This window comes from Drosophila obscura, unplaced genomic scaffold (genome assembly GCF_018151105.1).
Source record: "Drosophila obscura isolate BZ-5 IFL unplaced genomic scaffold, ASM1815110v1 contig_190, whole genome shotgun sequence".
In the NCBI taxonomy this organism is placed as follows: domain Eukaryota; kingdom Metazoa; phylum Arthropoda; class Insecta; order Diptera; family Drosophilidae; genus Drosophila; species Drosophila obscura.
In genome coordinates, this window is record NW_024542779.1 from 318,820 (window position 1) to 342,393 (window position 23,574).

The 23,574-nt window shown below is 51.1% G+C and overlaps 3 protein-coding genes across 3 annotated transcripts; 1 reads left to right on the forward strand and 2 right to left on the reverse strand.

The window, feature by feature from the left end:
* The first annotated feature begins 3,120 nt into the window (after window positions 1-3,120).
* On the forward strand, window positions 3,121-4,292 carry LOC111071923 (27 kDa glycoprotein). The gene has a single exon (XM_022363472.2). It carries the CDS (start codon window positions 3,147-3,149, stop codon window positions 4,116-4,118), a length of 972 nt encoding a protein of 323 aa, XP_022219164.2. The 5' UTR covers window positions 3,121-3,146; the 3' UTR covers window positions 4,119-4,292.
* Window positions 4,293-10,170: 5,878 nt separating this feature from the next.
* LOC111071937 lies at window positions 10,171-14,521 on the reverse strand. Its single transcript, XM_022363489.2, has 2 exons — window positions 14,358-14,521; window positions 10,171-10,805 (listed from the first exon to the last, which is right to left on the reverse strand). Exon 2 carries the CDS (start codon window positions 10,657-10,659, stop codon window positions 10,171-10,173), a length of 489 nt encoding a protein of 162 aa, XP_022219181.2. The 5' UTR covers window positions 10,660-10,805; window positions 14,358-14,521.
* Window positions 14,522-14,652: 131 nt separating this feature from the next.
* LOC111071936 (succinate--CoA ligase [ADP/GDP-forming] subunit alpha, mitochondrial) lies at window positions 14,653-15,942 on the reverse strand. Its single transcript, XM_022363488.2, has one exon. The coding sequence runs from the start codon at window positions 15,763-15,765 to the stop codon at window positions 14,719-14,721; it is 1,047 nt and encodes a 348-aa protein (XP_022219180.2). The 5' UTR covers window positions 15,766-15,942; the 3' UTR covers window positions 14,653-14,718.
* Between the last annotated feature and the right edge of the window lie 7,632 nt (window positions 15,943-23,574).

The following is a 23,574-nucleotide window of genomic DNA, read 5'->3' on the forward strand; positions in this document are numbered from 1 at the left end:
GTATAGTTATGATATGTTTAAGTTGCACCTCTCCCTCTCTGCCACTCTGCCACTGCTCTGCCTCTGTCTCTCCATGCATGTGTGAACGATGTTTGCTTTTGGCCACAAACAATAATGGCGTATGGCGTATGGCTGCCTGGCATGGGCCGCAATTTGCAGCGTTGGCATTGCTTGATTATGAAATGAATTATTTGCATTAAAGTGCACAAAGCACACAGCACAGAGGCACAGTGCAGGCAGTCTGGGCAGAGACACTGAACTGATTTCAGGACCCATAAAGGCTTTGCCCCTGTTTCCTGCCCAACTATAATATCATCAGCGACAGCAGCAACATCATCATCATCATCGGAATGCAAGCTATGCTAATTATCATTAGCTAAACGCATCGCACGCATACACAGAGTCAGTGGCAGGGGCAGTGGCAGTGGCAGGGGCAGTGGCAGGGACTGGGCACAGGCACACAGTCAGCGCCTCCATAGCGGAAACGGAAACGTTGAAAAAGCAATTGGCAAATGGCCTCCTGCTCCTGCTCCGGCCCTCTGCCTCTCCCTGCTCCACCACTCTCCGCTTGTGGTGCTTCGATTTATTGGCAGCTGCAATTAGCTGGGCGCCAACATCCGTTGGAGCTTGCCAATTGTTTGCGGGCTTCCCGTGACCCCTTTCTGCCTGTCTCTCTCTCTCTACTGCTCTCTGGCTGTCCTTTTGCTGGCCTGCTTTTGCGAGAGAACAGCCACAAGTGTTTCAAAGGCCAAAAGGGCGACGGGGAAACCCCATCCAAATATTGACTATGCGACGGGTGATTGTGCGCTGATGGATCTGCCCATTTGAGGGGGAATAAATATGGATTTCCTTCGAGATAGTCCCCCCTGTCGAAGTTTTCTTTATTTTATATGCTTGCTGATCTGTTCTTGTTCGCTGCATCCATTACCTATCCCTATCCCTCAACCTCAACCTCTCTCTGTCTCTTTCTCTGTCTCTGTCTCTGTACCTGTACTCCCTCTTCCGCTCCCTCCTGCCAAAAGACTCAACGTCTGAGAAATGTGCAAGAAATTACGCTTTGTAGCTAATTGCAAGGGAACCCTAATGCACAGCAGCCATTAGCCACAACCCCGCCCCGCCCCTCGTCAGCACCCCTCACTGACTGATCCCCGTTTCAGGCACGCCCACCCGAATGGCTCCGCAATTAATTGGTTTCATTTTTTTAGCAATCCTTTGCTGCGCTTCATTTCAATTTGCGCAGCGAGTCCTGTGTGGCTCCTGCCCGCCCGCCCCGCCCCTCGCCTCCTGCCTGCTGCCTGCTCTTTTGGGTGCACTTTTTTGGGGCGCGGTGGGGAGTTGTTTATTGCACTTGCAACATCCGCTCCGCTGCAAACGAAGATAAATTGTTACTTTTCAAGTTGTGCTTCTTTGGGTTTCTGTTGCCATTTTTCCGTTTTTCAGTTGCAGTTTTGGGGCAGCTGTTGCTGTTCCGCCCCCTCCCCCTCCCCTTCCCCCTGGAGATTCTACTTTATGAACGGTCGGAATATCCAGAAGGTAGGCATTAATCCTGTGAGCATTCCAGCTTACTTTTTCCTGCCCCGATGGATGGCTGCAAGCATCTGCCTGCTGAGAGGAATGGAATGTGGAGCAGGGGGCCAAATGAGTGCCGCCTTTGGCCGCAATCCCCCCGACTGATTAGGCAGCTGATTAAACCCGATCCCTGCAGCGGGGCACACAAAATTCACATGATTTGCCGATTAGCCAGCCGAAGCGACAGGCCCGTGGGGCTGGCTTATCGCTGGGCAGCCATTACGATAGCGATGCGTAGCGAGAGCCACGCACTTCCCGGATCGAGCGGATCGGACTGGAGTTCAGCTAAATTGAAACAGTTTTGAACCAGTGTTCCAGCCATTAAGGCCCACCGATGGGACACCGATGGCAGGCAGCAGAAGGACTTGGAGCCAAAAAAAAAAGATAACCAACCATTGATAGGGTTAATGGCGTTGCTGGGGCCAATCTGTTGTGTGCACTGTCCCACAGTTGTGGGGGCAGTGGCAGGGGTGGCATTATCAGTGCAATTAGCTGCTTTTATTGAGTACAATTAAATGCTTAGTACTTAATATAATTAGACGGAGTGCTCAGTGCAAGTTGCAGCATGAAGGCAAATATCTGTAATGGGGTTTTTGGGCCAGGTAGTACCCTGGAACTTTGATTAGCCAGGGGATCAGCACACCCTGAAGCACACTCATGGCTGCCCAATATTCAGCCAATTAAGGGACAGTGATCGGAGGCCTCTCATTGGCCCTTCTAACTCGATTCCTCTGCCTGTATATCTAATGGAAATGCCACGCGAATGCAGTCGCTGGGGGGAGCATTTTATGGATCGCTTTTCATTGCTTTTCAGCAAAACAGTTCTGTGCCTGCGCTGCTGATTATTGGGAACGATTTTGTTTACGCGAGTCTTGTATAAGTTTATTGAATGGAAATCGCCGTGTGAAGACGTCAGAGATGCAAATACAGCGAGCGGCGAGGGTACCACGGAGAGTCCACTCACTCTGCCAGAGGGTTTGCACAGAAGTTTGCAGGGCACGAAATTATTTATTAGTTTTTCTTACATGGAACATGGACTGTTCCAGCCTCAAAACTTTCCAATTATCTCCGCGTGTGTTTTATTTATTTATTTCTTCGCCCAACTGAAATATAACTTGTAGCGATTATCCAAAGGGGAGAATGGCAGTGTAATAGCCATAAAAATTGTAATAAAATTTAATAAAAGAATTTATGGGTTCCCCCACTTCGGGGCGCATTTATCTGTGTTGGTTTTTGGTTTTTATTTAGAACTATTCCAAATATGATTTTCCCACTGAAATGTTTATGAGTTCCCCTCTCTCCGATTCTCTCAGTCTGTCGGGTTGGATCACTGCCGTTGGATCACTCGCCTCTCACTGTGTGTTGTTTACCCGGCCGATTAGTGGCAGGCGGAATGGGCAGGGGACTGGGACTGGCGATTGCCTTAATCTCAGACATTGACCGCAGCCACCCCACCCCCTGTAGGCGTCGCCCAGCCCCTCCTCCCACACCACTGATAAGATAATGCCCGGGGCTTGGGGTCGGAATGGGAATCGGAATCGGAATCGGTGCTGCAGCGCTCTCCGGCGGGATCAGTCATGGAGAGAACGCCGAGCGGAACGCACTTGCTGCTGCTGGCCGTCGTCGGCTGGGGCTGCTGCCTGGCCCTGGCAGCGGGACAGCTGCCGGAGGTGGACCCGGCGACAGTCAAGGATCTGGAGGAGCTGGGCGCCCACTATCTGCCCGCGGGCTACACGACGGCGAACGTCTCGCTGGCGGATCTGCAGCGCCTGCTGCGCGCCAAATGCGAGAAGGCCAACCAGGCGCTGCCCGCGGGCACCGTCAATGCCACGGCCCTGGGCACGGCCATCGAGCAGGCGGCCGGCCAGCTGCTGGGCTGCCTGGGCGGACTGGCGAACGTCACCGAGATACTGGACGAGATTGAGAAGGCCAGCCCCAAGGGGGACCTGGACGTGGTCTTCGAAAAATACTGCCTGCGACTGCCGCAGGCCAAGGCCTGCCTGCGCGACTTCAACGCGGCGCTGCAGCCGTGCCTCACCCGCGAGGAGCGCACCCACAACGCCCTGATGCAGCGCATCACGGACAAGCTTCTGGAGTTTGTCTGCTACAAGAACGGCGACCAGATCGCCCTGTTCATCGCCGAGCAGGGGCCCGAGTGCCTGCAGGCGAGCCGCGACCACATCGCCACCTGCCTGAACACCACCTTTGCCGGCTACCTGCCCCAGGTGGGGCAGCTCTCCTCCGAGCACGTGGCCGACCTGCTGCCGGAGCTCGTGCTGGGCCCCCGCCAGTGCGTCGACCTGCACGACTTCGAGACCTGCACCGTCCGCCAGCTGGAGCGCTGCGAGACCATCACGCCCAGCAACATCGTGGAGTCGATGTTCCGCTACATCCGCAAGGAGTCCAACTGCCAGCCGGCCGTCGACCGCGCCCTCCAGGAGCGCCGCCGGGCCCAGGCCCTCACAGCCCCAGACCCGGCGGCCGGCGGTGTCGCCTCGCTGGTGGCCCGCAGCCTCCTCCTGCTGCTGCCTTTGGCGGCTCTCCTCTAGCCGGACCACCGATTCTCCATGCTGTGTGTGTGTGCCATCTCGTCTGCCGCATCCTTTTACACTCCTTTCTGTTTCCCTTTCCTTTCCTCTGCTTTATTTTTTTTTTTTTTAATTTGATATTTTATAATTATGTTTAATAAACTTTCGCAAGTCGAGCGTAAGCCGCTTAACGGATTCCCCTGTTAACTTTGGCTGCGGGTCCGTGTCCGTGTCTGGGTCTGGGTCCGTGTCTGGACTCTGGGCTGTGGACTGTGGGTGCCGGTAAAGTGTTGAGCTGCATAAACACAAGCCTGAAATATGAGAGTGGTAGGTGGGAGGGTAGGTGGGAGGTAGGAAGTAGAAAGTGGGCGGTTGGCATTGGGGGTCACTGAGCCGCTCGGACCATATTGCAGGCCGCTTATCGGTCAGCAACAGAAGCTGAAGCTGAGGGAAAAGCAAAAGCAGAGCAGCGGGTCAGTCGTCTCCGGCTGGTTCTTATCGCCCCAGCAGTGAAACAATGGCGGGTGGGGGGTACAAAGAAGAGAGAGAGAGAGAGAGAGCGAGTGAGAGAATATAAGATGGAGAAAAGCTATGGGTGGGGGGGAGGTAGGCACAAAGATTAAACTGAGCTCTGGGCACGGGGGATTCAAAACAGATTTTATTGTGGAAAGAAAAGAATAGGCACAGTTTGAGCATCACTGAGCACAGCTTTAGCATCACTGAGCACAGTTTTACTGAGTTGAGTACAGTTTTATCAGAACTGAGCACAGATTTATCATCACTGGTCACAGTTTGAGCAGTATTGATCACAGTTTTAGCTGAACTTAGCACAGTTTTATCTGGACTGAACACAGTTTAAAGTGAAATGATCACAGTTTGAGCTGAACTGATCACAGTTTTATAGAACTGATCACAGTTTTATAGAACTGAGCACAGTTTTACAGCACTGTGGGCAGTAATAATTCACAGTTGAAGTCGCACTGGACATTGGTGGCCATTTTCCCCACCCCCCTACAGCTATGGATTGGACTGAGAGTGCCTCGTCACCCTCGTAAATCATAAAATCCATGAGTAGCCCAAACCAAACCAAACCAAACTGAACCCACAGAAGTATTTATTGCATTCACGAATACCCTTATCGAATGGGGGGGGGGCAGCAATCACGGATCAATGCTGCTGCTATCATGTGGCATTTGTGGCAGCTCATGGAATATGATCTCTGCCATGTGTCGCCTCCATCTCCAAATATTTTGCCTAACAGATAACTCACAAGATCATTCACGGGAATAAATCCCATGCAATCTCGCCTGCTCTTTGGGGCTAAAGTTCTACTGCTCCCAGTCATGGCAGTGGTACCCACTGTGCAGGGTGTATCACACACACACACAAACACACGACAAAAAAAATGTCGCATAAATCTTAGGGCGAACGGACAGACAGCGGAAAAAAAATGAAACCGCAACTGTCATCATTTCACAGACGAGTGCGGCCCAAGCGCAGAGAGATTCTAAGGAGCGAGAGAGGGAGAGAGTCCAGAGACTGGACAACAACGACGAGGAGCAGCAGCAGCAGCAAGCCCTATGCTCATCCTGATTCGCTTTATTGGTGGGTTTTGGGCTAGGCTGGGGCTGGGGCTGGGGCTGTGGTGTTGGCCATTTGACAGCAGACGAAGCGTGAAATGAAATGGATGGAGTCTTAGTTCGGCTTTCGTCCTGCATTCGTTGCTCGTTTTCAGCTGAAACTGAGACGGGGACTGGGACGGGGACTGGGAAGAGTTTCCTACTTCCAATCAATATGGTTTCATTGGTGGCTCTGTGGCTGCTTGGCTCCCTTTGGCTAGTTAGCCAGTCAAAGTCTTTGGCTAACAAGTCATAAATGTTACAAACTTAATTAGGAGCTGCAGCTGCAGTTGCCTGAGACGCCTGCCTCCTCCTCCCCTTCCCTCCTCCTGCACGGCACGGCACTGCACTCGCCGCTTCCACTTTATTATTGATGTGAAAAATGCGGAAAATGAATGCGTTTCCGGTACTTTTCGCGAGTTGGCAGCTAAATTGCAACGGAACGGCCATGAATCATTCCAGTCCGAATCCAAGTCCAAGTCCAAGTCATAGTTGAGTCCTGCGACTTTCGCAGCTCCCCCCCCCTACCCCCTACCCCTACCACCAGCCCATTCAGCGGCTTGCAGCAGACAAACTTTGTACGTGCCACGCGAGCAATTGGCAAAGTGCTGCTTGCCCCTGGCCTGCCACTGCCTGCCCCACCGGACAAAAGGCGTAACTCGGGGCGGCACAACGGATGGGGTCGAGGGGAGGTTGGGTCTTAAAAGTTGGCTGGCAAATAATTGCATGTCATTGGCCAAATTATTGGCCCACGATGGGGTGCCGGGCGGTGCCGCGGGGAGGGGGCGATAAGCGAGCCAGAGTGTGGAAGGACTGCATTGCGAGCGGAACAAAAGGCAACTGAAATGGCCCGGGCAAATAAAAACGAAGGAAGCCCAGGGCAGCGAAAAGATAGATCTCAGATTTATGCTGGAACTCTGTCCGCTGGAAGAGACAAAAGCCACGAGAAGAAGATCATCATGATCGGCCATTTGTAGTCCCTGAAGCTGATTCCCGAGCGAAGCTTCCCCCTTGGGGAATCCTCGCAAATAGCTTGGCAGACAGATCACAGATCTGGACACCTGGAGCCAGGAATTTGCAGTGCCTGAAGCTTGCTCTTGTGGCCTTTCTCAGCCTCAAAAGAGAGTAACGTTTCGGGGGCAAAGCCACCGCAAATATCCCCCAAGTTTCCTTGGTTTATTTTGGAGGGGAGGTGCCTTCTTCTATGCACTTTATTGGGTGGCAGATTCCAGGGAAGGGCAATAAAAATGGAAATTACGAATTTCCACAGAGCGAGAGTTGGGTGGGGTAGTGGGGTAGTGGGGTTGGGGGGGGTATAACTGCAGTCTGCCAAATTTAATTAAATATTTCAATTTTGTTTCCCAAAAAGCTGCCATTGCCATTGCCACAACTATCTCTAATTGTGCACGCATTCTGCATGCCCCACCCCCCCTGCTGCCACTCTCTAGGGGGTAATGCAGGAGGCAGTAGAGACAGATGGCAGCATGCCACCTGAGGCGTCTGTGGCTGCTGGAGACGCACGCTTCAACGCTCATTTGCAAATGTTTGTCTACTTTGGTGCGGTGTGAAAAGCGTGACGAAACGTGTGGAAGGGTGGGCAGGGGGGGGGGGGGTGCGTAATGAGGGGCAAGAAAGGGGCGCAGCTGCGGCGGCCCGCTGGCAAATTGCAGCAGCAGCTCTGACTGCAGCCTCTGCAGCAAGTGCGAGGGGCCATAAAGAGGCAGGCAACAGGAGTACTAGCCTGAGTCTCAGTGGCAGTGGCAGCTGCAGCTGCAGGATATCCCCGACACCTTGTAACGGAGGCTGATGGGCCAATAGCCGGATTCAGGCAGTAGACAGAAGGCAGGGGCAATGGTGAAACGGAGACTCATTGAATTTATTCGATTGATTATCTGTTTCCGCATCGATTTGAGCATTCGATTGCACCTGCCAATCAATGGATCCACTATCTATTTGCAATCATTCAGGCATACTTTTGCAGCGTTATCCCCACACATGCCACATGCCCGCACACAGACATGCCACGCCACGCCACGCCACGCCACGCACTTTCATCGGATTCGGCATTGGGTTGGTTTGTTGGGTTTTGTGGTGTCACCTCACCTCTCAACCACCCACCCACCATAGACACATTGAGCGGGAATTCCTCTGTTCCCCTGTCCACACACACACACACACACATACACATACACACATACACTTCACACTTTGCCACACTTTGAGGCAGCTTTGTCTGGAGGGAGCAAGAGATGGAGTCCTGCCTGCCTGCCTGCCTGCCTCCCTGTCTGTCTCTGCCCCGTCTGTGGGTCTTACGCATGACTGTCTGTGTGTCTGTGTGTGTGTGTGGCAAGGCTGCTGCGTGTATGTGTGTGTGTGTGTGTGTGTGTGTGTGTGTGGGGACATGGGGAATATGTGGCATCCACAAAGTACGTATACTTTGGGGTCTAATTTGCGGTTGCTGGCGCAGCTCAATTTACAAGTGAGAAATTAAGATGTCGACAAAACTTTGGCCCAAAACACCTTGCCAGGGGGGGGGATAAAGATACAGAGATACACAGAGAGTGGAACAGTGAAACAGGAAAAACCGCCCAGGCAAAAGTCTCAGCGCACCACAAAGTCCTGGCTCCTGGCTCCTGGCTCCTGGCTCCTGGGTCCTCGCGTTCTGCCGGCCTGCCATTCCTCAGTGAACTTTGCACTCGTGCCGCACTTTTTCGTGTTGCCTCCAATTTGGTGTTTTTCTGGACACCTGCTCCGCTTAACCCTTGGCGCCGGCAGAGTTGTTGATGCGCTTTTAATTGCATCAAGTTGCACGCCACAAAAAGCAGGCGGCAGCAGCACACGAGCTACTTCTTACGGCGGGCATTATACACTGCAGAAGTTCGCCAGTCAGCGCCGTCACCTTCAATCAGTCAACGCATTCCAGCGTACTGCGTGGCAGATACAAGTGGTACGCCCCAGACCATCGACTCGACTAGGGGATGCGCATTGCCAGCCCAGCAGCCCAGCAGCCCAGCATGAGGGACTACTATCGAGATGTGGCCACTGCTGGGCTTCGTTTGGGGCAGCACCAGCACCTCGAGCGACTGTACCATGCAGCAATGAAACGAGCCCTGAAGTGGAATTTGCTCCTGTATCCTGTATATCTCCTGGTATTTATATCTCCTGCCTACTGCTCTCTGGATCGCCTTCCTTCGGGAGCATCTGCAGCTAAAACTGCACTCGAAACGGAGCTGATTGGCGTCTGCTTTCGTGGATCGTAGGTCGACCTCTACGCTGCCTGCTGCATTCCTTCTCCAAGTTCAAGCAAGTGCAATCCGAGCTTTGGCCAGCCCTCCGCTATACAGGGTATGCTTAAAAAAGCACTGCCACTGGCTGGCTGGGGAAACTTTCGCTGGGGTATGCCATGCCTCCGGTTCCGCTGGATCATCCTGGCCTCAGCCTGACTCCTGCCGGCTGCTCCTGCTACTGCTCATGCTCCTGCTCGTGGCGTAACTAGCCTGATGTGAATTTGATTAAAACTGCACATTAAATCTGTTGACAGCTGTCGTGTGGTCTGGGGGGTGGGGGGGGCTGGGTAACCAACCGCTGATGTCATTAAAGTCACCCTTCGTGCGGTTCTCTAAAAATTATGCAAAGACACTTGACGCTGTCGCTGTGGCTGTGGCTGTGGCTGCCGCTGACGATGGTGGTGGGGCATGGAGCTCTATGTGGATGCCACATACGCAACGCAACGCAGCGCAACGTCAGCGATTTTACGCTGAAAATGGCGAATACTGTAAACAGACTCGCGTTGCTCGTTGCTCGTTCATTGCGGGGGTTTTTTTTTGTCTGCTTTTTCTTTTTTTTTTTTTGGCGGTTTCACCCATGGCAGCCACCACCACGGCCAAACCCTTCGACTAGAAAAACTTTATTAATTGCGACAGTAAAGTTTTCCACCGCAGCCGCCGCAGCAGCAGCAGCGGCAGCCCCATGCCACATGCCCCACCATCGCCCCCACCCGAATTCCCCCGTGACAGCTATTAAAATCGTTTGGTGTTTAACTTTTTCGTGGCGCCCCCGAAAAATATTTGATTTCATTTTAGCATATTTAATTGCAGTGCCAAAAACTGTGCTGGGGGGGAGGGAATGTACTAATGAAAGTTTGCCGGGCAAAAAGCTGATGAAGGAGGCGCCAAAATGCTGCTGAAAGAGGCGCCAAAATGCTGCTGAAGGAGTGGCGAAAATGCTGCTGAAAAATCAAAGAAAAATCCCGCAATAATGCTTTAATGATTCACTTTCCCCCTGCAATAAAGTAACCCAGTTGTGGGTTAGAACAAAACTAGATTGATCCTCCGATGGAGCCTAGCGCTGAGTTTGGCGTCGCTGCGACATTTGTTTGGCCTTCTTCGGGACGTAGGTGGACATAGGCAGGTGGGCTGTGCGGCACAGCTCGTACATCTGCCGGTACATGACCCTCATCGTCGGATAGCTCGCAAATGCTGCTCAGGAAACTCCGCGTCAGAGCTGGAGTGGTGACCCTCGAAGTATTCCTGCCTGGACGCTGCTGCGGAAACCTCTACGGCTGAGGTTTCTGTGTCACACTCCGAGGACTCTTCGGGGTGCGCTTCCCTGGCAGATGCCCCCCACAGACGGCGGGCCAGCTGGGCCATGTAGCTGGTCGGGGTGCGGCCCTTGCTTTTCGAGTGAATATCAATTGGAAACTCATAGGGACACACGGGCGAAGGTAGTGGCGTCAGCTTCCACCTGCCTGCGGGAGGCCTGTCGCTGGCTGTGTGTGTTTTCTTGGCCGAGTGCTTCGTGGGGACGCCACTCCGAAATCGCTCAAAGCTTTGCAAAAAGTTGCGGTTCGAGGTGTAGGAAGCGGAGCGCTCGGGTGGTGCAAGGCGCGAGGCGTGCACCAAGCGGCTCTGCCAGGTGCCGGCATCGTCCTCCCCATAGATCATCCGATGTCCGCGCCTGACTGGCGCGGATGGATCTGCCTGCTGCCTTCTGGCTGCTCTTTGGGTTTGTTCTGCGCACAGCGCGGGGACCGCCTGCCAGATCAGAGCGATCTCCCTCTGGGATTCTGCTGCTATCGGCCCATCGATGCCTGGTGGATACAGAAGACAGGGCTATGGATTAATTAAGTAGGCAGGCCATCGAGCAGCCATAAGGGTGAGCTGTGCGTGGAGGGGGTGCCCTCAGAGGTCAGTGGTTATTCGAGTCGAGTGCTTCAAAACTCGATTTGATTACACGGATGTAATCAGAGTGCCAATCAAATGAAATTATTTACGGTTTAAATGCCAATTGTCAATCTCTAATTGTCAATCAATTGGACACGTAGGAGGAGGGGCAGGGGGTGGTTGGTTGGTTGTGGTTGTTTGGTTGTTTGGTTGGTTGGTTGGCTGTGGCATGTGTGGCATGCATAAATTGATAGAATTACAGAGAGCAATTCAACTGTGAGATGATTCTGTGGCATGTACTTTTTACACCCATCCAACCACACACCACCCCTCACTCCCACCCCCGTAAGTATTTGGCAAGAAAATAAACTCAATCTGTGTGCAGGGGCCATGCGGCATGGGGCACGGAGCATGGAGCATGAGGCTGAGTGTCGGATTAGGAGGCAGGACCAAGTTTCCAATAGTTGCAATTAAGTGCAACATTTTGGGGTTTTGTTTGCATGTGCCCCACACACATTCCCCTCTCTCTCTCTCTCCCTGTGTGGGTGTGTGTGTGTGTGTGTGTGTGTGTGTGTGTGTGTGTGTGTGTGTGTGTGTGTGTGTGTGTGTGTTTTGGGGTTTATTCTGTGTGGCTGGCAAAAGTTTGGCCAACTCTTTTTGGGCGCTGTGGGGGGGGGGGGTGGCTGTGGAGCCGAGCAGAGGCTTAGTTTTTCAATTAGTTTGATGGCGGCGGTCTCATAAATTGTTGTCAAGTGTTTTTTGCACACCCTCCCGCACAACTTCTCCGGGGAGGAAGGAGAGCGAGGGAGGGCAAGAGAGGGAGAAAGAATTTATTGAATGCCAAGCATTCATTCGGTTTTTCGGCTCTTTCCACCCCCATCCACCATTCACGGATTCGATTGTGCCACTTGTCACACAGCTCCCTGCCCTTTCCCTGCCCCCTTCTGTGCTGCATTCGCCCCACCCAATCAGAAGTCAAATCAACTCTGGCCCCTTGCTTTTGCTTTGCTTTCTCCTCGATTCGGCTCTTGGACTTTTAAAACTTGTCTTACTTTAATTGCTTTTCACTGTTCACTGTTTCTGCGGTCGAATGGCCTACCTCCCCCCCCCCCCCAGTCCATCCACCATCCACTGCTTATCCCCCCCCGCCCACCCCCTCCCACTCGCCACTGTCCCACTTGACTGGCATTATCAGGCAAAGTCACGCCTTTTCGCCTTTCTACTTTTGCTACAATTCCACGTTTCCATTTCTACGTTTCCCCCTCCCCCCTTTAGCAGCAGGTGAAAAATGGAAAATGTGCTTGCACCCCCGCACATCCCCCCTCCTACACATATAATTTAAATGAAAACTTAAATAGAGACAGAAAAAGCCAACGAGCAAAGAGCACAGAGCACAGGAGAGAGACAGCGAGAATTGGACTCTTAATAAGGAAAATGCATTTGTGCCGAGCTCTTAGCCAGAGAAGTGCTCCAAAGGAGTGCGAATGCCACACGAAGAATCCAACCAAAAAAGCAGAGCAGCAGCAGAGCAAAGCAGAGCAGAGCGAAGCAGAGCAGAGCAGCGCAGCGCAGAGCAAAGCATGGCAAGCAGGGCGAAGCAGAGCAAAGCAAAGCAGAGTGTCTGTGGCATTTGCCAAATAGCTGGCAAAAGAAATGGAAACTCACAAAAGTATCCGAACAGACAGTGGAAACTCTGCGGCAAGAACACGCCACATGGAGCAGAGCAGTAGGGGGCTGTCCGCCCCCCCAGTTAGCGCTCACTGTACCACATCCCACACGTGCATATGTCTATGTACATACATATGTACATATGTGTATGTGAATGTAACTCAAGTGCAGCGAGTGACACCTAAACAGGAGAGCGACACGAAGCAGGAGCAGCCTGCGCAGCAATCGGCACAAGTGGCAGGATACCCTAGCAGGACGACGATAACCCAGCGCTTGGATTATCTTTGGCTTAAACTAAATATAAGCAAAGCAAAGCAAAGAAACAGCCTGTGCCCATGGGGAGCATAGTCCTGCCAAAATCCTGCTAAAAATACATATACCCCAATGGCCAGGAGCAGCAGCAGCAAAGGAAGGCAAAGGAAGGCTAGGAAAAGCGAGCAGGCAAATTCTCAGTTTTTCCTTGTAGCGGATGATGTGTGGCACTTGTCTCGAGACCAAGAGGCGTGCCTGTCATTTAACAGTTGCTGGCAAAGAGACCCCAGACGTCGGAGACGACACCCAGCAGCAGACGGCAAAAGGAGACGGTGGCTAAGACAGCAGCAACAGGGGAGGGGGTGGGGGTGGGTTCGTGGAGTGCTACAGCTTGAAGATGGCTTACAGTTAAATTATGCGTTAGCCCACGCTCTGTAGAATGACAGGGGGCAGGTGGCAGGCAGGGCAGGTGGCAGGTGGCAGGCGGCAGGCCAGTTGGCAGGTGGATGCCCAACTTGTGCTGACAGCACAAATGATTTAAATATTTGTCAAGAAAAGCAGTTGCAAGAGAAACTAAGCACGGTACAGGTGATGCCCAGCCCCCATCACCATCCGTACACCTGCCGCCCCCTCGCTTTCCCCTTTGCGATAGTTTTATTCCCAACAACATGAACAACCTCATCATCATCATTCGGATGTTAATTGTTGCTAGACAACAACTGCGAAGCAACACTGTAATAGAGCAGAGTGAAAAATGTGCGGTAATTGGTTTATGGCAAGCAGGAGAGTGGAGCGAAAGAGGGGGAGAGTGTGGAGGGGGGAAAACTCAAGGAGTATTACCTATAGTCAATAGAAATCAATACGGAATTATCAATATTCAGTATTCAAGCAAGAGCGGGGAGTTAGTTTGTTGCATCCAGCAACAGGGGAGACTCTCTCTCTCCTCTATCGTTTCTCTATCGTTGTGAGTATTCCCACGAAGGATGGTAACTCATCAGGCACCAAAAGGCTGTTTGGTGTTGTTGTTATTGTTGTTGTTGCAACGGCAACATTAGCCACCGCGATGGGGCAAACAAACAAGTGTGGAGCCTTTTGGGGCCACGAACAAACAACGAAGCGAAATTAGGTTTTTAGCGGAACAACAATGAGGAAAGGGGGAGCAAGTGGCAGCAAGGGGGAACAAGTGGCAGCAAGGGGGAGCAAGTGGTAGCAAGGGGGAACAAGTGGGAGGCAACTGCAGCTGGCAGCAGTTGAGGGATACTCGAAGCGGGGCATACCCCACAGATATGTGATGGGCTCTCATTGGAACAACATTTGTGGGAATGCAAAGGTGCAGAGCGAGGGAAGTTCTCCTCCATTAAGCCCCCTGGCTATAGCTATCAACGGCAGTTGAGTGAACTCTTTGCATTCGTAGGCAGCAAAACCAAAACAAAAACGAATCGAAAGTCGTGTCCATTCAGTTCAATCAACTCTAATTTGGAAGGCCAAAGGCAGGTCCTGTCTCCGACCCCTTCCCTGTCCCCGTCTGCCCCTGTGCATATGAAATGCAATCCACTTACCTGGCGGTCTCTCGCCTCAACGTATCGTATTCCAATTTGTCGCTTAAGCTTTTATTTTGTATTTAAGAGCAGAATAAATAAATGCGACAATTTGTGCGTGTGTGCGTGCGTGTGTGTTGCCTTGTGATGTGAGTTTCGACGAGAGGCTGATGCTGGGGGTTGGGGTATGCGCACCCCCCTTCCGAGTAAGTGCCCGAGAATGCAGCATCGATTGGGCTATTGCTATTTGCTATTTCTATTTCTATTGCAGGTGCTCTATTAATTTGTAACTGTTAAATGGGATTTGGTGGGTGTGGGTGGGGGGGGAACCCCTAACTGGGAACTAGTGTGTATCTGGGGTCTCCTTGTGGCCCTGCTGGGCCTACTTCTTCTTGCCGGAGTCGCCGCCCGACTCCTTCTTGGGCACGAGCTTGAGGCGCAGCATCTCCTTGTAGAGGTTGGAGCCCATGTGGCAGGGATTTTGGGAGACAATGACGCCGGCCTTCTCGAGCGCTTCCACCTTGGCACTGGCCGTGCCCTTTCCGCCGGCAATGATGGCACCGGCATGCCCCATGCGGCGACCGGGCGGTGCCGTCTGCCCGGCAATGAAGCTGACCACGGGCTTGGCCTTGCAGCCGGCATTGTGCTGCTTGAGGAACTCGGCGGCATCCTCCTCGGCACTGCCGCCGATCTCCCCAATTAGTATGATGCCCTTCGTCTCGGGATCGTCCAGGAAGATCTTCAGGCCGTCGATGAAGTTCGTCCCGTTGAAGGGGTCGCCACCGCACCCGATGCACAGCGTCTGGCCGAGCCCGGTCTTTGTCGTCTGCTGCACAGCCTCGTAGGTGAGGGTGCCCGAACGGGAGACGATGCCCACGCAGCCGCGCTTGTGGATGTCGCCGGGCATGATGCCGATTTTGCACTGATCCGGCGCGATGATGCCCGGACAGTTGGGGCCCAGCAGGCGCGACTTCTCCTGGCATTTGAGCATCTGCATGATGCGGACCATGTCCACCTGCGGTATGCCCTCCGTGATGGCCACGATCAGCCCGATCTCGCTCTCGATGGCCGCACAGATGCCCTGGGCGGCATTGCTGGGCGGTATGAAGATCACAGTGGCGTCCGGCTTCAGCTCCTTGGTGGCCTCCGCGACGTCCTTGAAGACGGGCTTGTCCAGGTGCTTGGTGCCGCCCTTGTTGGGCGAGACGCCGCCGACCACATTGGTGCCGTACTTGAGGGCCTCCTGCGAGTGGAAGGTGGCCTGCTTGCCGGTGAAGCCCTGCACCAGCAGCTTCGTCTCCTTGTTGATCTTCAGGTTCTTGGCCGTCTTGCTGTAATCCGACTTGCCGCGCACCAGACGCACCAGACGCAGCAGCCGCATGGGCGCCATCCAGCCGCTTGCTCGCCAATTAGCCATGGTCATGGTCATGGTCAAAGGGGGGTAAGCGTCTGATCTGTTCTATTCTATTCGCTATTCGCTGGTCAACAAAAAACGGAGTTCGCTTGTGGTCTTTTGTTGGATTTTGAGGGGAACGATCGAAACGAGAACCGAAAATGTTTGTGGCTGTCTGTCTGGTCTGTCGAACTGTAACTTTTTGACAGGACAAACAAAGCCAAAGCCAAACACCAAGCTAAGCTTCGAGTGCTACACAACACTGGAGGCGGGACCATCTGGCAGCAGTCGGCCGCTGCCCAGCACTGCTGCTGTACGGCAGCACAGACTTTCGAATCAGCTGGACCAGCAGCTGAGCAGCTAAGCAACATCGAAAGAACTTCCTTCTTGGCTTCTCCGTCTTTGAGACACGTTTGTCAGCATAAATCATCGACTGCCCGACCGCCGAGCGGCTTCTTTGCGTGCGCCCTGCACTAAATGACTTCATCGCAAACAAATAAAATGTCAATAACGTCAAAAGTGCAATAAATCATCGATGCAACCTCCCTGCCTGCCCGCCATGCTGCTACTTCTACTCTGCTGCTGTTGCTGTGGCTGGAGCAGCCTGAACGGGATGCATTGACTGACCGCCAACCCACGAAGGAAGGAAGCAACAACAACAAAAAAGAGAAGAGCGAGAAACGGAGCAGCAGCAGCAACAGCCACAGTCGGGGCACATTTCATTTGACGCTGAAATGGAAAATGCAAATTGTTTGCGCGTTGTACAAAAGCACGCAAAAATAGCGCCACACTCAGAGCTGCGTGGAGCGAGTGAGTCCAAGTGCAGTCCAGGAAACGGTAGCCAGAGCAGCAGCAGCACCGCAGCAGCAGTCCATTGGTTGGTGAAGTGACCGACCGACCCAGTGGGAAAACGGCACTCAGTCGAGTGGCTTTGGCACTCACGGATACCCATTAAAATCAGCTGTGGCTAAGTCCCAGCAGCTTCTGCTCAGCTCTGGCCTTCTTTCTGTGTGTGTGCAATCAAATTTCGCATTGGGCATCCCATCGCTGACTCCACATTTGCGCTCCATTTGCCCGATCCATTGGCTATGTGCTCTGCTCTGCTCTGCTCGACCTGGCCTCTGCCTCTGCTGCTTCTACTCCCTGCTCCTACTGCTGCTCCCTGCTCCTGTTCACTGCTCTTGTGCCCATCTTTATTTTTCCATGCTTTCATTTTTTGATTGCAAACAGCAAAAATTCACGATGTTGGGCGTAAATTTGTCCATGTGCTGGACCGGAATATATTGTCTGTACACACACACACACACATAAATGTAGCAGTGTACACGGGACTGGTACAGTGTGTACAATACATATATATGCCCACTTATCCAGATGTACATGGGGGTGGCCCCATGTCCTGTCCGTACATGCGGGTAAATATTTTGTGCATTTCTTTTTCCTTTTTTGGGTGGCGCTGACAATTTGCATTTATAAATTTCGTTTTCAATTTGAACCTATCCAAAAATAAAGCGAAAGAGAGAGTGTGGCAGTGTGGTGGGCTGTGTGGGCTGTGTGGGCTGTGTGGGGGTGGCTCTGGAGTCGAGTTCTCTGTCAGTGATTGTTGATTTTAATTTATTATTGTTTATTGATAAAATGTACGCATAGAATTTGCATAAATCGATAAATAATGCCCCCAGAGGCGTAATATTTTGATATTTATTGCATTTGTCCCACTCCCTGCCCCACTCTGCTCCACTTCCCGTTTCGTTTTGGATTTGCATTTGCTTTTGCTTTTGCTTTCAATTTCCGCAGAGCGCTTTACCCAATTAACTAGATTTTGTTTGGCTCTGTTTAGCCATCGGATCAGTGCTGACCAAAATGGTGGTCAGTCGCCCAGTGCCAGCGGAAATGATGTGGCCAGGCGGCGATCACAGCCAGCCAATCGAGTCGCAGCCACAGTGAAACTCCATCTCTAGTTCTAGTTGCACTTCCAGGCCAACTAATGGCAGTGCACTCGAGGCAGCATTCACTGTGCTGTGTGTGCTGTGTGCTCATTGATGTTCTCGCACTTCTATATTTTTTGTTTAGTTTTTTTTTCTTTTTGTCGCTGTTCTGTGGCCTGGACAGGACACCAAGAACTTTTGTTTATCGCTCGACACCGTCACTAAGCATGCGACTCCGCTCTCCACTCTCCGCTGTCTCCACACTCCGCTGTCTCCGCTCTCTCTCCACTGTATTCTGCAGCTCGGCAGGGACAGATTTCTCCATGGATTTCTCTAACAAATGGTCCACCCCCACCGTCAACCTATTCTCGGCTGCTTCGCTCGTTTTTTTTCCCCATTTTGTTCTTTGCTTTTTTCCGATTTCCGCTTTGTGTTTGGCTTCGCAGATGCACGGAGAAATCCTCGTCCAACTTCCACGCTGTTCCATGGGGGGTCTGCAGGTGCTTTGTCCGGACTCCGGACAGGACAGGACATTGTTTTCACTGGCTTGTATTTTTTTTTCTCTCCATTTCTTTTTCAATTTCTCTCTGTGGCTTGTGGTTTCCTTTCCTTTGCTCTGCTCTGCCCATGCTTAAGCTCCGTTCCAGAGCCGCAGGCTTGGCCCTCGGGTACGGTTCCGTTCTCGCCTTTTGTGTTGGGTGTGGTCTGCGCCCGGCTCCCCCTCCTGCTGCTGCTGCTGCTCCGTTGCACCATCCCATCCTGCCTATGCATAATTCTTTTATCTCAACTGCCCTGCAATCTCTCTCTGTGCCGCGCTCCTCCGTGGCAGCCTCTTTGCTATTGATGGCTTGTTTACAATGTGCCGCGCACACAACTCCCTGGCCATTTGTCTATAATTGACTAATCGACAGCGTAAAAAGGGAACTGCCAATTGAGAAAGAGGAGAAGCAGAAGCAAAAGCAGCAGCAGAAAGAGCCTGGAGCCTGCAGCTGGAGCTGCAGTTGGAGTTGGAGTGGCAGGAGGATCCCCTAGAGCTAGAGCTAGAGCTGCAGCTGGACCCAGCGATGGGCAGGCAGAAAGTGTGTCAGTGGCCGCAATGGCAGCTGCCTGACAGCCGGCTGTTGAACCACCCTCCTCCCACCCAGCACCCCACTTAGCACTTTAAATTGGTTCAAAAAATAATCATGCTGCACCCTAAAATGTATCCTTGCCGCGTGTTTTCTTTTGCTTAATTCTAAGCTGCAGCACTGCAGCTCCATTTAAAATTGAAATTATTCATGCTCAGTTCCCCAGAGGTGTCTGCTCTCGCTCCGCTCTCTATCCCTCTGTTTAAAGCCACACTGGCTCGGGCTCGGGCTCTGGCTGTGGTTCTGGTTGATGGGCTGGCTTTAAGCCTTCGCCCCCAATCTGTGGCAGATTAGCAGCCCCCAAAGAGCTGCCGCTGCTGCTGCCGCTGCTGCTGCTGCCGCTGCTGCTGCTGCTGTTGATGTGGCCAAAAGTCGAGGCTGTGGTGGGGGCGAATTGAATTAGCGTGGAAATTCCGTTCTCAATTAAGCGTATAATTTCCATTGTGTGGCGCTCACTGTGTTTCTGTATGTGTGTGCGATATGACCAGTGGCTGCAAATATTGGCCAGGTGTGTGTGTGTGTGTGCGCATGTACAGGGGGAGGTGGGGCGTGGCGGGGCGGGGTCTCGGCTGTGCAGTTAATTAGATTGCGAGTAATAATATTGCATGAGCCGGCACTCGGCCGGCAAACTGTGTACCCATTGTAGCATTGGGTGGGAGGCACCAAAAAGGTATATACCATAGTAGGGTATGGTCGCACACACACACACAGCCTGGCACGCCTGCCCCAATATATGAATATGCCTTTGGGTGTTTTGCTTTTGCCTCCCACGCAGTGCTCCCAGTGCTGTGCAGTGCAGTGCACACTTACATGTAATTAGCATTTCCTGTTTGGTTTGCCAATCTCTCACACACACACACACAGAACACACACACACACTTGGATGTGGGGAGGGGTGGGCAGGCCAGTGGCATAATTAGACGAGCCAAAAATCAAACGCCATCTGAATTCAAATTTAAATTGAGACGAGTGACCAGATTCAGTTGCAGTTGCAGTTGCAGAGCTGCCAGCTGTAGTTGCTCCAGTTGCAGTTGCAGTTCCATGGACACGATGTTGATGGATGGATGCATGACCCCAATCCAGGAACAAACACAGAGAAAGAACTAAGCAAATATCTGCTGGGGCCCAGAACCAGAACCAGAACCAGACCCTGGACCAGGCGCACCTGCAAATACTCGTAGAATAACCAGGCAGGTGGAATACAGTACAGATGAGGATGAATGATGATGCGGAATATGCAATTGGAATACCTGCCTTCCATTCACTGAGAAAAAAACCAACCCAAAAAAATCCTTTTTATGATCTATGGAAGCCAATGCCAACTTTGCAATGCTCCAGACTCCATTCAGACTTTCGATCTGCATCAAAATCTCTGTAGAAAATTCCATTTAAATATTTTACTGACCGGCTGACCGGAAGATATGAAAAGTATCCCACAGTTACACGCCCGAAAGATGCATTTTGGCTGATCAGCACTGCGGCTACTGCCCTTGGGCCCCCCCAACCCTCTAAGTGTATAAACAGTTTGGCACGCACACAATCTTCATCTACATAACAGAATAGGGCCACAACAAAGCGCTGTCCCACCCCATGGGTTTTTTTGAAACTAAGTGGCAACAAAAACTAAACAATATACAAAAATCCAATGGGGCCGGAAACCCGCCCCCCAGGCCCAACCGCAAAAGGGTTTAAAGTGCAGCAGGTCACAACAAAATGTATTAAGTTGAGATTAAATTCTTGTTCAAAGAATGTATTAAAAAACCTTTTTCAAGAAATTAATTTTAGGCCCTGGCAAATTTGTTTGGCAGACGAAGCGGAAGGCAAGCGGGCTGTGTTAACCTCCTCAAGGGGTGCGCCCTTTGGGCCGCGGAAAAGTCCTACACAGGGGTAGAGGTTCTCCCGCGGGCCAAAACGCAGCCCCCAAAAGATCCAAAGCAATTGGCCCGCACCCGGCTTCCCCTGGGCTTGCTTTCTTCTGGCCAAAATTTACAATGCAATCTAGACCAATAAAAAAAGACAATTTATCCGCAACCGGTCACCAAAAAATACCCTGTCGTAATTGTAACAGTAACTCATTCGCCCACCGCTTCTAGGCTCTCGGAACTAGGTCGGTATGACGCGGGCTTTGTGAGCCGCAATCCATCAAGCCCAATTCTAAGGCGTACCACGCCCACTATTTTCCAATAAAATAACCTTGTCACAAAAATGGTTGTATTGTTAAGTATAAAAAAAATAATGGTTAAAATGGGGGCCCATGTGGCATTAACCGAAACAGAGCGATGTGGCAGAAAAGGGTCAAATTCCCATAGTGCTGCGGCAGCAATTTATAAAGCATCTTTTGGGGTTTACCAAAAGAAGTTTTGGCATACCTTCAGGCAGACGCGAGAAAGCGGTGGAACATTTATGAATGATTCGAGGTGCCAACGGCAAAGGGCATAATTTGCCCTGTTGATTTTTGGAGAATTTATTATTGATAATTTTTGTAGCGATAAATTACCGATACCCAATGCCTAATTTGGATCTAATATTTGTAGATCATCTTCAAATGGGATACAGAACCCAGAACAAAATGCCCAGACGTTGCCTTTTCCCGCAGTGTGCCAGCATCCGCATCCGCCCTGCAGGTACATTCGGGTACACATGGATATGTGTGCGTGTCTGTGTGTGTGTGTGTATGTGTGTTAACCAACAAATCAACCAAACTGACTGACCACAGAGCATTCATTTTATGTGGTTTTTTGAGTTGTTAACGCCCCCCGGACCGAAGCTCACAGTCTCACACTTCCATCTCCATCCCTAGCCCAATCCAAAAATTTATTCCGCCCATCCGCATGGTACCTGGGAGCATGCCCACCTGTGGGGATTGGCTGCTATGTAATTGCAGATTTTAATATTTAAGCCGCGGCTGCTCTTTATCCCCGGGATTTATGCGCATGCATTATGATGGCCATTCCATTTCGAATTTCGAATGGGGGGAAACTTTAATTAGTTTGTCAAATTTGCATGGAAATACGAGACGACGAGATGCTCGTCCTCGAGCATCGTTTAAACATATTTCGCCCTATGGATGTGTGTTGGCACGCGAATCTCTCGCATATTTCGAATCTAATGTGTGTTCTGTCACTTCAACGGAATGCAAAGTGTTAACCAACTTAACAATAAGTGTAACCTTATGGCCTTCCTATAGCCAGCCTGGCAGGGCCATCATAAACATCATCAGCCGAAGTAGCAGCAGCTCCATTTCGAGGGGCGGCCATGTGGTGTCGGTTGCCAGCAGTCGAAAGGGGTGCGAGTCCTGCAGTCCATAAACAGACTCCATAACAGCATTCAGAGGGCCCATGGCCCATCCTCGCTGGTGTGTGTGCCATATAAATAAACATAATCGTGAAACAAGGCCAAGGATGGGGTGGCTCTGCGGGAATGAGTGGGAAGGAGTAGGCAACCCTAAATGCTGCGGAATTTTAATAGTTCACGTAAATGGTTTTTGTGGCGTTGGTAATGTTTATTAACCAACTTAGACTCGACGCAACGGAGAAAAGGACCTTCACGTTATGCTCCTGCTGCTGCACTGACAAAAAACAACCGAAAAGCAGCAGCACAAGATGCGCCTCTCAACGAGAACAAATAAGCAGATACTTCTAAGGGAAGAGTTACACATACTGTGCATAGCGGAGTATTTATCTTTAATGGATGGCATTTGCTATGCTATATTTTAGTCAGTGCTGCCTTCTTTGCCTGTTGCATGGATACTCCCAAAACTGCTCGACGCGTATCTGGTATCATTTTCGCTCGGTGTTGGTGCTGCGGCTGCGGCTGCTGGTGCTGGTCCTCCAGTGGAGCGTGTTTAATGCTCACTTAAGTTGCGTTTATACAAATTTCTTCGCCTCTCGACTCTTGCTTTTGGTCCTTCTCAGTCCCGGTCCCGGTCCCAGTCTCTGTTTCAGTCTCTGTCTTGGTCCTTCCATTTCCTGCTCCTTGGGCAACTTTTGTTAGTTGGCTCCTTGGGCACAAACCCTCAAAGAAGTTTGTGTGCAGTGGCTTAAGGTACGAGCCAGCCCACCCTCGCTGCCAAGTTGTGCGTAAGTGGATTCATTTATGCCCGAGAATAAATGCTTTGTTGTTTGCATTCTGCGAAGTTTTGTGTCTCACGTCTTTGGCACGCTCTCCAGTCGGTCGCCTCTGCCGCAACGGATTCGCCTTTGGAGTCTCCAGACCTGGACGCCAGCCACTCAACTGGAAGAGGAATAAGGCAAAAAAGGGATAATCTTCCCTGCCCCCACTGAATAAAAAGAAAAAACAGCCATTGGGTTTAGTTTTTTTTTTGTTTGTTTTTTTTTGGAAATTTTATTCTTCAATCACTTTTCGTTCTCATATCAATTGTGTTATTAGCTATGCAAAAAAAAATGAGTAAAGAAATGTTGGGGTTTTTTCTTCACACGTGATCGTCGCTTACATGGCTAAACAACTAACATTAGAGTACATTCCAGTATGAATTACTATATATATATATGTATGTATGTATTTATAGTATATGTATATGCATAATATTATATTTAATGTGTATTGTGTGTGTGTGTGTGTGAGTGTGTGAATGTGTGTATGCATAGTAGAGTACTTTTCATAGTGGATGCAACATGCAACAGAATTTATACACCTCCAACAATTTGACTAAGCTGCTATCCAAACAAAAAAAAATATATATAATATTATTTATTTATACCTACAATATATAAAGTGTACATTGAGTAAAAGTATAGTCAGATAATATAAAAATACATAGGGAATCTGTACAG